Raw genomic sequence first — 13,893 nt, 5'->3', positions numbered from 1 at the left:
GTACCTCCCATGATCGGTAGAAGAATTATTCTCTAGAGTTGTTGAGTCAAACTGTTGCAACTGTTACCTGATACGTTGTAGTTTTCTTTTGTTTTTCTGTGATCCAGAGACTTGTTTATGTTGAAAACACATAATATTTCTTCTGCAATTATGTTTTGATTTTGATGAGATAATAATTTGAAAATGTTGTAAATATATGATGATCTCTCTTTTTTTTTTGAATATATACGATGCTTTCTCTGATATGTTGCGGCCACAAAAATAAAATGTAGCACATCTTGAAAAAGAATTGTTGCAATTAATAGTCGACTCTGCACAAGACTAGAATGATGTTGCCGTGAATCAAGTCTCATCAACCCGTGCTCTTATATCATAAATAATGGAGGGGAAGCGTCCGATGAGCCAGAAGTAGCCGTCGGTCACCACCACCTTCTTGAAGTTCTTGTCCGCCATGAAGAAGTCGAGGCACCTCTTCTTCAGCTCCGGGCAGTTGTGCATTTCAGCGTAACCCATGGTAGTAGCGACCGTCTCCACCGACACGCTCTCCCACAGCTTCTGGGCGCAGAGGAGCTTCAGTCTGCCAAGATCGTACCGGTCGGCCGCCGCAAGCACACGCTGAAACAGCTCGGTCGTCTCCGAACTCTCCGAAGAGCTTGGAAGCTCCTCGTCCGTGGGCAGCCCGTCCGTGTACATGAACCGAAGCAGAATTCTGAACGTCGACGGCTCGATGTCGTGCAGGGTGATGCATGGCATCGCGGCCTCCGCCATGGACCCGAAGAGCTCCGCCCTGAACACCGGCGAGCGGGCGGCGAGCACGGCCCGGTGCGCGCGGAACGTCTCGCCGGCGACCGAGAAGGAGACGTCCGAGCCGTCTGCGCGGTCGAGCAGGCGCCCGAGATGGTCGCCTATGTCGGACGCCGGGACGGGGACGGGGTCGTCGCCGCGCACAAGCACGGCCCCGCACACCAGCGTGGCCGCGCCGTGCGCCGCGAAAAGTGGGTCCACGTCGCTCCGCATGAAATGGAACCAGCCATGGACGTCCACGTCATCGGAGGTCTTCTCCTGCGTAAACGTGGACCGCTTTGCTCTGAGCGGTGGTGCGCCGTCGTCTCCGCCCGTCAGGAAGGCGTCGAATTCGACCTTGACGCTCCTGGATTTGCTCTCCAGCCGCAGGGCGACGGAGAGGTCGCCGTCGTCTCTGTGCCCCGTCCCGCGCGGGTGGCATCCTATGCGCAGGACGTGCTGCCCTACGCTGAGGGTTTGGAAGAGATACAAGTCGCTTTTCGGGTCAAGCCTGAAGTCTGCGAAAATGGAGTCCACCACCATGGCGTGGGGTTCAGACTTTTGGCCTGCGACGGAGAAGGTTAGATTTTTTGTCACCAGGAGCACTGGATGGAGACGCTTGGAGACCCCAACCGCCGGCGGAGCACACGCTTCGGCTCGCCGTTTCAGTTCAACGCGCTCCGGCTGGGTTTACACACGACGTTTACGCGGCACCTGCAACAGCCCACAGATAACTGCTCATACCCTTTATCTACGAGCCAAAAAAGACCATAAGAGAACATGTAATGTAGTGAGCATATAGTGTGAGCCAAAAGTGGAGTCAATTTTCAAATGAAATACCCAGAACAAACAATTTCCTTTTTTGAATGGCCTGATTATATATTTTAGGCTAATTGGCGCATAATACTAACAGTGGCCATTTAGGTGTGCAAAATAACCATAATTAATTTCTTTTGAGAAGTGAAGTGTTGAAGGAAATAACCATATTTTTGTTGATTGTATGTGTGCACTCTTTAACAATTATGTACAATCTAATGCTTCCCTAGGACATATGTACAATCTAATACTATGTCAATTGTATGATTGCCCTGCAATATAATGGTTAGATGATCTAACAAAAACAAAAATATATAACTACATAATTGAAAAAAAAAATCTAGGAAGACCACCCAACTCGGTTAAACAGGCGGACCAGATGATCAGGAATGCGACATGAGTCCCAGCAAAGGCAGCTAAGAATTGATTTTATTGCCAAGTGTATTGTTAACTACTGCTAGACAAATACTAGGTCGTAATAATTTCTTCATAAAAAATACTGCACTGCCTGGTACTCCCTTGGTACTCCCTCTGTAAACAAATGTAATAGCATTTAGATCACTATTTTGATGATCTAAATATAAAAGTATTTCTTTACGGACGGAGTAGTAGAGTACCTTGAAAACAAAGGGAGACTGGTGGGTGGCTAGCACGGCAGAAGCATGAGCTTCGATCACCGCCGCTTATGGTCTGGATGGAATCCTAGCCCCCGGCGGGCGGCGCAGAGCGAGGGAGCAACGAGGCGGCGAGCGGCGACAAAGCAAGTCGGCAGAGAGATTGGTCGATCTGCTTTCGATTCTCGACGGACTCAACGTGACAAATCTAGCAGACGAGAGCCCGACCTACACGGAAGATCAAACCTAAGCCAGGACGGACTGTAAACTAAGATGGGCCTATTTTGTTTGCCAGTTCGCCTTCGATGTGTATACGGAATCGTAGTATTACGAGTTTGGGCTTTAAGGGATCTCCGCTAAACGGTACGCGGTGAATATGTTTAGCGTGTAATTAATCACATATCAAATATTAACATTATCACATAATTAATACAAAAATAATGTCCTACCGAATATCCGCGTTGAATTATATATGTCTAATCTATAACCCACTTCTCTCATCCATGAATTATAGACCCAACACTCAAGCATTGGCATGCAGGGAGGGGCAAACCCTATTTAGCGCCTCGGGTTAAAGGCAATTTGTCAACCGGCGCACATGCCCTACCCGAGCTGGGCCGGCCCATTTAATTTTTTTTTTGCTATTTTAAATTTAAAAAGTTGTGCTGGAACGACAGGTCAAACTCACAACCTTTAGTTCACAAAGTAGAGCGCAAACCACTGGAATAACAAATTACTTGTGTCATGTTACTCTTTTTTTTCCTTTTATCCTTTACCCAGTTTGAAACAATCGGCCCTTCTTTGACGGAACGGTTCCTTCGTGCCTTCTCTCGTTCTCTCCAGGAAGAAAAGTGAAACAACAACCCCCCTCACTACGCTGGCGAGGCCGAGGGTTCTCTTCCCCTCCGTTCGCCGCTCCGGCGACAGCTGGGGAGGGAACCCCAGTTTTTTTTTGTCTTGGTTTATAGTTAGGGATAGGATTGTAGATTTCTTCGTTAGTGTTTTGGATGGCGGCGGTGTTGACATTGGGAATAATTGTTCCCTGATCCCAGCCACATCTCGACGGTTTCATGTGTGACGATAACGATGGATTGAAGGGATTTGTTTTCTGCCATTACTCCCATGTGGTGGATCTGGTATTCAGAGGTGTTGCCGGCGAGGCGGCGACTTCCGCTTCGGATGGCGATGGCGACGAGCAGAAGGTGACGACCTCTCCAGTACAGGGTTTGTGTCTGATGTTTGGCGAATCTGCCGATCTTCTTTGAGAGCGTCACCTGAACACGACGTTTTCAAGACCGAAAGCGCTCGTGGTTGTTCCTCGGCCGACATGCCACATTGATAAGTGCTCTGCTATTCATGGCGAAGCCATGAATAAGCTAGGAGGGAGACCTGAGCACACAAGAGTTGGATTCTACCTCAAATGAAAACTCTATGCATTATTGGGTACCAAGAAGAAGCCCATGAAGAAGCTAGGAGGGAGACGTGAGCACACAAGGGGAAGGAGAAGGAAGAAGGGCACGAAGGAGTGGAGCCACTGGACACCCCGGGTGCCCGGCCTCCCCAGCTTGGGTGCTGCCCGCCGCCCCGGGTGCCGACCACCTCGCTGGGCGCTGTCCCTCGCCTCCGGGTGCCCTGGCTCTTCTGCCGCAGGGACTGGTCCTCCTCTGAACCGTCCGGGTGCCCGGGCCTTCGACCCCCAGGTGCCCCCCCCCCCTCATTGGCGCCTATCTCTGACCGGTCCGGGTGCCCCGACCACTTTACTCCGGGTGCCCGGACTCCACCGAATATGCCTGCGCGCATTTAGAGTTAAAAGACCCATGTACCCATGTTTTCCCCCAATTTCGTCCCTAGACTATAAGTACCCCTCACCTAGCTTGTTCTAGGGGATAGCAAAGTATTTGAGAGACATGAGAGAGCTTTGCTCTTTGTATCCCTCCTCTTGGAGATCAAGACCCCTCTTTGGGAAGAATCCTTGTGGATTATCAAGGCCTCCTCTTGGAGAAGATCAACATCAAGGCCTCACCTCCTTGGAGTGGGAACAACTCTACCCTAGTGCTATTTTCCTTGAATTGTTCCTGTATGCTTGTGGATCTCATGTATGCTACTCTAGGGGATGTGTGATTTGGGTATGTTTGAGTGATTTTCCCCTTGTGTTCTTGTGTGTTCATCACTTTTCCCCCTCCAAGTGTGAAAAGATTCCCCCTAGGGTTTCACCCTACAACATCTTGTCTACATCATGTCATCTTGCTTAAGGCGTTACTCCGTTCTTTCATGAACTTAATACACTAGATGCATGATGTATAGCAATCGACGTGTGAAGTAATAGTAGTAGATGCAGAATAGTTTTGGTCTACTTGTCTCGGACGTGATGCCTATATACATGATTATTGTGTCAGATATCGTCATAATTTTTGCTCTTCTGTTAATTGCCTAACAGTAATTTGTCTACCCACCGTATGTTATTTTTATGAGAGAAGACTCTAGTGAAAACTATGGCCCCAGGTCTATTTTCTATCATATATTAAAACCAAAAATATCTCGCTGCAATTTTTTTATTTTGTATTTTGGTTTGATCTATCTATCAAAAACTATATCGTTTAATCTCGCTCGTAACCGTTGAGGGATTGACAACCCCTCTACTTGTTGGGTTGCAAGTATTTGTTGTTTATGTGCAGATAATGTTTATATACTGTTGCTTGGTTCTCCCACTGCATTGATAACTTTGGTTCCATAACTGAGAAAAATATTTATCTCTATTGTATTGCATCATCCTTTCGTCTTCGAGGAAATCCCAACGCGGCTCACAAGTAGCATTGATCAAGGCGGTGGCCCAAGCAATCCCTGTCTATTCGATGCCATGCTTCAGGCTTCCCATGGGTATTTGCGAGAGTGTAAAGTCAATGATACCTTGCTGGATTTCATGAGATGTGTGCACCAAGCCAAAGTCGTTGGGAGGTCTTGGATTTCGGGATATGAAGCTATTTAATTTATCTCTTGTAGCAAGACAAGCTTGGCGCCTGATCCAAGCACCCCTTACTTTGAGTGCAAGAATTTTGAAAGCAAAATACTTACCCAATGATTCTTTTCTTGAGGCATATTTGGGTTCTAACCCATCACAGATTTGGAGGGCGGTGCTAGATGATCGAGATGCTTTGGCTCATGGCCTAATAAGCAGAATTGGGACTGGTGAGAAAACAAAAAAAATTGAGCACAACTGGATCCCTCGGTCTGGACTGATGAGACTGTTGACTTCTTTGGTACATGATAAGCCAGTTTTTGTTTCAGAATTAATAGACAGCTCGTCAGCTGCATGGCGTGAGGACAGGGGCCGAGAAGTTTTCCTCCCAGTTGATGCAGATTTAATCTTGGGATTCCCACTATGTACCAGACGAGTGGATGATTTTTGGGCATGGGGAGAGGATGATCGAGGAGTGTTTCCAGTCAGCTCAGTTTACAAATTTCTGCTGCGAACAAAGTTGCAAGGGGAGTCACTGTTACAGCATACTGGAAGCCACTTTGATTCAGTTAGAGAGGAGCGGGCATGGACAGCTCTTTGGAATATTAAGGTTCCTTCAAAACTGAATTTTTTTCTATGGAGGTTGTGCCATGAATCTCTTCCAATAGGAGACTTACTCCATCACCGCAACATTTCTACCTCCCTAGTATGTGCTTTATGCTCTGCGCAAGACAGTTGGAAGCATGCTCTTATTGATTCTGTGATGGCGAGGAGCGTTTGGTCTCTATCTGCACAGGAGACAGTGGAGTGCATGTGCAGCGATTTGTCAATGAATGCAAAGTGTTGGCTGTTTTCAATGCATGAAAAATTGGCGCAGGATGAGTCCACTCGTATGACAGTGACTTTGGCAATTTGGCGAGCCAGAAGGAAACCTATCTATGAGGAGATCTTCGAGAGTCCATTTGCTACAAATCTTTCATCATTTTTTTCCAAAAGGACCTTCAGATTATTGCTAAAGAAGCACCAGTGGGATCCGGGGCTACTAGTGTTCGTAATGCTACGTGGATCCCTCCACTGGGCGGTCTAGTAAAAATGAACGTGGACGAGGTTGTATCACAAGAGGATGCGTTTGGAGCTGCAGCAGTGGTGTGCAGAAACGAAAGGGGAGAGTTCCTAGGAGCATCATCGGTTATATTCAGATTTGTTGCAGACCCAACTACCCTCGAAGCTCTGGCTGTCCGTGAAGGACAAGCACTTGCCGAGGACCTGTATGTCCAGGTCCAGCGAATTCACATTGCAAGTGACTGAAAGACGGTGGTGAATGACATCAAGCAAAATTTCGTGGCAAAGTAATACTATCGTACAAGAAATCATAGACCGATCTACGGGTTTTGCTGATTGTAATATCGTTCATGAGTTTAGGATCTCGAATTTCGAGGATCACAATCTCGCTAGGCATTTTTTAACTCTCGGGTTTGGTCGCCCTGTTTGGTTAGGTCAACCTAGAGAGCTTCAAGTAAACATTATGGAGGTTGAATAAAAGCTTAGCGAGAGTGCCACTTGATTCTTTGAGCGAATTCTAATCTAAACCGAAGATCTGCACCTGTGAAATCTCGGATTTTGGTAGCCTCCAATTTCTCCTTTCATAAGGCACAAAACTGTAAAAAAATAGCTCGATAAGTAGATCATGTGTTCATCACGGATTGACACTATCATCTATTAAAATATATAAATAAAACATTACAATAAGAAAATTAATTATGGTGTTGTGGTGTAGCTGGCTATCACATCAGTCTAACACACTGAAGGTCTCCGGTTCAATCCCGGGCGATGCCACATTTTTCTAAATATATTTTTAAGCTTTTTTGCCCTGTCTCAGCGAATTCACTAACACGCTTACGCTTCATCATAAAATAAGTACACATAGCCGTGGCAGGCACATACATAGTTTGCACGAATGATACATGTCGCTACAGAGCAAGACAAGAAGATACGCTACAAGTTCAGTGACTGAATTCCCAGGCACAAAGGTGGACAACTGCGCCGTGCAAACGGAGACATAAAACGACAACTCGATCGGGTTAAACTGATCTGGCTTCTACTATGGGATCATTCCAGCCAGCCTATCTTCGAGTGATTCCCCATAGCATTTCACATCTTCTCTCTACCAAGGCAACTCATGGTGGCCTCCCCACGGTCCTTACTTCCAAGGTAACCTGTTCAGTGAATAAGAATCTGCCACATTTCAGAATTGATGATAGAAACTGTTGGTAACTCAGTCAGGTGACAAACACACATTGGTTCCCTCAAAAATAAAAACCGACAAACACACATTGAAATTAGAGCTGTCAGACTCATCTCCGGTTATCAGAGCTAACTACTCCCTCCGTCCCACAATAGTACTCCCTCCGTCCCAAAAGTATAAGTACAGAGGGAGTACAAAATATACAATTTGGGAACGGAGGGAGTAACTACTATATATATTTTTTCTCATGTCGCAGATTCTATGAAGGCATTTTGAGACTAGCATATGATCAGGATAAAGATGATGAGCAAGGGTTTCTGGACGAAACTCACGCTAGTTTCAGGGATATATCAGAACCGTCATCATTGTCCTGTGAGCTTCCCGAATGTACTGCCGTCATCACAGAGTCAGATGAATGAGCATCTTCAGGGACAACATTTTCGGCTTCGGCAACGGCCACGGTGCTAGCAGTTGGCACCTCATGCATCTACATCCAAGCACACGAACATGATGTAAATGTGTGCTCTGCCACCTCAACTTTTATTGGACTTTTGTTCAAGCTGCACTTCTTATAAAGATTGATTAAGTGCAGGACTACGAATGCATCTAAAATCTTATTACTTGGTTTTTCAAGCGCATATTTTCCTCTGCCAGCTGTGTTCCCTACAAGGAAAAGAGAAATTACATTATCAAATGTTCACCTTGTAGAAGTACACCAAAAATATTCTCAAAACCAATAAACTTAATCTAGTCAATTTTGTGTTGCTGAATAGTTTATAATAAAAATAATGCAATCAGGGAGCAACTCCATTGACTGTGTTGGTGGTAAAAGAATAATTTCTTCCACTTAAATAAATAATAAAATTTTAAAACCACACATAAAGGGATATATTGCTGATAACATTTCATTCAATATACAACAACAACAACAACAACAACAAAGCCTTTAGTCCCAAACAAGTTGGGGTAGGCTAGAGGTGAAACCCACAAGTTCTCGCAACCAACTCATAGTTCTGGCACATGGATAGTAAGCTTCCACATGCCCCTGTCCATGGCTAGTTCTTTGGTGATACTCCAGTCCTTCAGATCTCTCTTTATGAACTCCTCCCATGTCAAGTTCGGTCTACCCCAACCTCTCTTGACATTATCAATATGGGAAAGAAAAAAGAGTCCACTTGTCGATTTGCCTCTTGTTTAACATGTACTGTGCCAATTTTAGGTATTGACTTGTTGTACATGACATGCACATATCTACTACTTCCACATGTATATTCATATCATTCTCCATCTCTGTGCATACTGCAAGGGCATTCCCTATGAATCTATGAGAATTGGAATTAACAATTTAATTTCCCTACTAATGGGCTCTATTAGCAATAGTCCATATAAATTAAGGTCACTTGAGAGTTCAGCAATCAGCAACATATGTAATACACAATATTATTCACTATAAATTAAGGTTCTTAGCATGCAACATTTTCAAACAATTTTTTTTGAACCAGTTCAAACAATTAATTTCCTACATGCCTGCAACAATTCAGGTAATTGCCATAAAACCCATTCGACTCCATTACATACATGTATATCTAATACTCCCTCTGTAAAGAAATATACATGTGTAAGTAGTTTGATAATTTGCCTGACATACATGATCCAAAAAAGGAACTGCGCAATCTGCTGCCAAAAGCCTAAATAAACAATAGAGATCATTCCTCACCTTGTGTTGGAGGTCACTAATTTGTTGCATGAATTGCCGGTCCTGCAGTCACATATATCATGTGAAACAATTGGCATAGTGCCTGCACAATCAAAACCAAGCTGAAGGAGAAAGAGATGTCACCCTACCTTTGTACAAAGCACCCTCTGCAATCCTGTTTCGAGATTCTTTTCCATCTGCTGCAACTCACCGACACTCAGTCCGTCAAGTTCCTCACCTCTCATGTGTCTATAATATAGAGCATGGCATTAACCGTTAATATTTCAGCCGCTTTGTAGTTAACAACTTATAGTTAATCACACAAATCCAGGATGGGAACAGAACATAACCTAAGTCGAAGACTTGCTTCTGCGAGTTGTTCATTCAAACTGTCATACTTGCAGTGCTCTAACTGAAAAGATAATACATCTGTAACTGTTATCATTTTCGTTAGGAATAGTATAAATATGCATGTAAAAAAGAAAATAAATGTGTAATTCTTATGAGATATGTGCAATGTTAAATTGGACGATCATGGAAATAATAATAAATAACGAAAATGTCTTATTTGACAAAATGTTTCAAAACAATAATGAAATGATACAAGAAATTTTTGAAAAAGAATACAGTTCCAGGCTAGGAACTGGCTAGTGGGCCAGAAAATAGGACCCAAGGCAGGTATATACTTCACTATTCCATCCATGCACATTATCTCTCCTTAGTGTGCTCCAAGAAATTAGGTGCCAGTGCAAGATTTTTTTATTAGTATCATTTAACGTTTACAAATGATTGGCAAAGGACATTTTTAATTAGCCAACTATGGAAAGAAGTATATAGAGTTCATATTACTCTTTGAAAAAAAATGTAAATGTATGTGGGGTCACTAGGTTCTCCACACAAATCTTTCCATTTAATAATTCCTAGTTAATTACATAACTTTTTGCTCTCTTTTTTACAAAAAAATTGCTATACATACATTTAAATCAATAGCCGGCTGCTGATCAGATTTCCCCAGGTTCTTTGAATGAGTACTATACTTGTCAATGATCTCGTTCATGCTGTTCACCAAACCAAAATCACATCAGAATTTACACAAATATACAGTTTATCAGGAAATTAATAATGTATATAAAAATAGTAATACAAGCAAGATTCTGTACAAAAGTGTTTGAAGGTACACCAGCATATAATGTAGTATTAATTGATCAGGGGCATATCATATTAACTTTATACAGTATCATGTGTTCAAGGTACTCCCTCCTTCCCAAAATATAAGGCGTGATTGACTTTGCACGGTCTTTGATGCACGACTTTGACTAATATATCCCAAAGTACATGGATTAAACATGTATAAATGGTATCGTCGTATTTATCTTTCAAAACAATTTTATTTCATGTGTCTGTATACTAATTTTGCAGACATATAATACATGAAAATCATAGTCAAAGTTGTGTAACGAAGACCAGAAAAGTCAATCAGCGCCTTATATTTTGGGAAGGAGCTAGTACATAAGAGGAATAACCTGCAAATCACACACACATATATAGTAGTGAATTGTCCAGAAGTATCGAACTGAAATAATTAAGATATTATCCACTTGTTCAGAACTGATAAACTCGTTTTTCTCTCGTATATATATCATATATAATCTATCTCATATCACATGCATAGAAATGAGGATTTCAAAGAGTTAATTTTTTTATAGTATATATAAAGCACTGAATTCTTATCCTCTTTTGAAGCTAGGGGTGTCCAACATTCCAAAGGTCATTTTATAGTATGATGTAAAAAGTATCCATGATACTTAATTATTAGTTTATCTTCTTAAGTAAAAAGGGTTATGTTCAAGCTATTTGGAACTGTGTAACATCTTGTGCAAATGGATGGATTTTGAATGGTTCGATCTGAAACATGAATTGTATTCTCAAGCCAATAACAACAATAAAATAATTGGAGGCTGCGCATTGCTGGGTACCATGCATAAAATGGATGCAATAGCATCTAATATGCTTAAAGCTAGAGATGTGAATGCCTGTATTTAAAGTGAAATACATGGCCGCACATATATGTGCCTTTATATATGTTAGCACAGTTACTTTTTCCCCGGAAAAAAGAAGAAGCCAGAGTTACTTCTGAGAAAGTAATGTCATCAGAAAGATGGTACGTAAACAAATTTCTGATTAGATCTATAGGAGTCTTGATTGTAAAGACTCAATTAGGGGCACTTTTATAGAATAATACTTCTTGGTATAACTTTTGTATTAAGTCAAATTTAAACTAAATACCAACACTTTAACCAAGAAATATTCCTCTTCCAAGCATGTCCTTAAGGTGCATGGTACAGCCACAAACTCAAAGTACTTAATTGTTCTATGCATACATGATTCGGTTAGGGTTTGTTTAATTTGGTACATAGATCTTCTCAAATTCATATTGGATAACACATTGCATAGCAGATTTTTATTCATAACAGGAGCACAGCCTCCCAGTTTCATTAGTGCAATCGTGCATACAGCACCAAGCGACAAAACTGCCAGACATCAATCAAATATTATAAGAGGATGACGCAATTAACGAAAATTATTATAAGAAAATGTGTGTGCCTTTCTTCTTCGACTAGTTATGGTAGACTATTAGAAATCACCATTGACATGTCAAAGTTTGGCAAAGGAATAGCATATGGTTCCATAAGCACTTCCATCACTGCTTATACTTAAATGTTAAATGCAACTCTCCCTTTTCCTCGGCAAAACCATGCCAAGTGGCAAATATCACTTCTCACTCAAACAAATCCCAACAGTGCATTCGGCTCCAACATGAATGCCATAAAAGAATTGCACAAACCGTTCCCTAAAACCATGTACAATGCAAGGTGCTTGTAAAAATAAACCGGTTTTTTCTTAATCACCATTGCTTTCTATATATAGAGAGGTGCCTAGCGTCCGTGTTATACAAATAAGAATAGGTGCTTAAGTAAAATCAGATCATTTTCACAAGCATCTCCTCTAGGCATGCATCTTGCATTGTACAAGCTTACAGAAAGTACATACAATTATATTATATATAATTAACCTGCTTTCGAGTACCAAGAGGAAATTGTCAAGAAAAAAATTAGGACAACCTGCCGGTACACAAGGTTATGATTACGCAACACATGCAGCAGAGCCACGATGCTGGTAGTACTTGAAATGTTATTTTTCTCTGGTAGTATCGGAACAGACAATAGTGGTAAGCGCCCAAATCCCATAAATGTAACCCAATAGCAACAACCTAGTAGTAGCCCAAGAAAAACTACTACTCTTATCCTACTGCTAGTGGAGGAGTACGTACTACTCTATCAGTCTATCCACGGCTGCACAGAGCACGAGAGCTCAGCCCACCAGAGGGAGGGGAGCTCTTTGCACGCAGGCATGGTATGCATACGGCATGCCGCCACCACATGAAATCACAGGTACGTACGGGCGTACACGAGCTGCAGAGACGCCTTTTGCTGCCACCCCACGCGCCGATCCAGATTCCGGAGAGCCACGGATAGGCTTCCGGCTTATAGTATTTTACTAAAAGAAGGCGAAAGAACACGCGAGTGACCGGAGGACACCAGCGTGTTCCCCGGCGTAGGACACGCGAACGGATCGAGCAAAAGAGGTGGAGATCGATCTGGTACTGTGCCGAAACTACAGTGAAAAAATTCCCCATTTCTCCGGAATCGAGCCCGGCCGGATCGGTGCAAAGGACGGAGGCCGTGAGGATCTTTAGCCATGATGAGTAGAAAATGGTGGCTCTTCGTAGCATCATGTGATGACATCGTAACCGAATCCGAAACCTAGAAGCGGAGGAGGAAATCAGGCCGGTGGGTGGCGGTGCGGGAAGGGTGGGGAACCCTAGCTAGCCCGTGCAGCAAGAGGATCCCGAATCCGCATCGAGTCGGGGACACGAGAAGAACGGACAGATCTGGAGTAAGAGAGAAAAGAGAGAATGGAGAAGGTAGAAGAACACATGTGTATGCGTGTGTGAGATGGGAGATGGGGGTGAGAGGGCGGGGAGGAAAGAGAGGAGAGGCGAAGGTACGTGCCTGGAGCTGGCGAACTGGGAGAGCTTGCCGGTGGAGGAGAAGACGACGAGCGCGACGTCGGCGTCGCAGAGCACGGCGAGCTCCTCGGCCTTCTTGAACAGCCCGCGCCTCCGCTTGGAGAAGGTCACCTGCCGCGCCGCCGCGCTCTCTATCCGCCGTATCGCCCGCCTCTCCCGCGCCATCTCGATCCGCCCTGCCTGAACCGCTCCCAGCTGCTCCGGCGCCGCCGTCCTCCTCCCTCCTCCTGCTCAGCCGCACGAACAAACAAACAAACAAACAAAGGAGCACCGGCTGGCTAGATTTTTACCCTCTGCCGCGCCCGCGTGTGTGCGCCTAGTATATAAACGGCGCCCCGCCAATGGGAGGAGGAGGGGGAGCGACGGGAAAGGTGAGGGAGGGAGGGAGAGGTCTCGCTCGCCCGCCCGCTCGCCTCCCCTCCCCGGGGCCGCGGCGTACGGTGCGCTCCCATTGGCCGGCGGGGGGAGCCCGAACAGTAAGCTGGCGGTTAAACAAATCGGGGGCGCGACCGGGCCCGTGCCCCCGCACGCTCCACCTGGCCGCGCCGGTCGTTGTTTATATATTATTTTATGGTATACCTATACAGGCCCGGAAAATCTCCGCCGCACGGCAGGTCGGCACGGCCGGTCCTTTTCCTCCCCCAGGAGCTACGACGACGACGGGTGTGGGAGCGAATTAAAGGCGGTCCCGAT

At 44.3% G+C, this 13,893-nt stretch overlaps 2 protein-coding genes and 1 non-coding gene across 3 annotated transcripts; 1 reads left to right on the top strand and 2 right to left on the bottom strand.

Moving 5' to 3' along the window:
- Window positions 1–315: 315 nt before the first annotated feature.
- LOC123154393 (BTB/POZ and MATH domain-containing protein 1) lies at window positions 316–2,453 on the bottom strand. Its single transcript, XM_044573145.1, has 2 exons — window positions 2,217–2,453; window positions 316–1,497 (listed from the first exon to the last, which is right to left on the bottom strand). Exon 2 carries the CDS (start codon window positions 1,324–1,326, stop codon window positions 343–345), a length of 984 nt encoding a protein of 327 aa, XP_044429080.1. The 5' UTR covers window positions 1,327–1,497; window positions 2,217–2,453; the 3' UTR covers window positions 316–342.
- Window positions 2,454–6,931: 4,478 nt separating this feature from the next.
- On the top strand, window positions 6,932–7,005 carry TRNAV-AAC (transfer RNA valine (anticodon AAC)). The gene has a single exon. It is a non-coding gene; the product is annotated as a tRNA-Val (tRNA).
- Window positions 6,981–13,673, bottom strand: LOC100137002 (MADS-box transcription factor 55). Its single transcript, XM_044569414.1, has 8 exons — window positions 13,184–13,673; window positions 10,087–10,168; window positions 9,461–9,522; window positions 9,260–9,359; window positions 9,132–9,173; window positions 8,036–8,077; window positions 7,747–7,901; window positions 6,981–7,385 (listed from the first exon to the last, which is right to left on the bottom strand). Exons 1-8 carry the CDS (start codon window positions 13,363–13,365, stop codon window positions 7,370–7,372), a joined length of 681 nt encoding a protein of 226 aa, XP_044425349.1. The 5' UTR covers window positions 13,366–13,673; the 3' UTR covers window positions 6,981–7,369.
- Between the last annotated feature and the right edge of the window lie 220 nt (window positions 13,674–13,893).

This window comes from Triticum aestivum, chromosome 7A (assembly GCF_018294505.1).
Source record: "Triticum aestivum cultivar Chinese Spring chromosome 7A, IWGSC CS RefSeq v2.1, whole genome shotgun sequence".
Classification (NCBI taxonomy): domain Eukaryota; kingdom Viridiplantae; phylum Streptophyta; class Magnoliopsida; order Poales; family Poaceae; genus Triticum; species Triticum aestivum.
Note: the sequence above shows the minus strand (reverse complement) of the source record. Positions and strands in the feature narration are given on the sequence as shown.

Excerpts from the sequence above, each read along its gene's own strand:
- LOC123154393 (XM_044573145.1), bottom strand. The coding sequence starts at position 1,326 with ATGGTGGTGGACTCCATTTTCGCAGACTTCAGGCTTGACCCGAAAAGC.
- LOC100137002 (XM_044569414.1), bottom strand. The coding sequence starts at position 13,365 with ATGGCGCGGGAGAGGCGGGCGATACGGCGGATAGAGAGCGCGGCGGCG. Across the intron at positions 9,174-9,259 it reads AGAGGGTGCTTTGTACAAAG|GACCGGCAATTCATGCAACA; the intron begins GTAGGGTGACAT and ends ATGTGACTGCAG. Across the intron at positions 7,902-8,035 it reads ATATGCGCTTGAAAAACCAA|ATGCATGAGGTGCCAACTGC; the intron begins GTAATAAGATTT and ends GCTTGGATGTAG.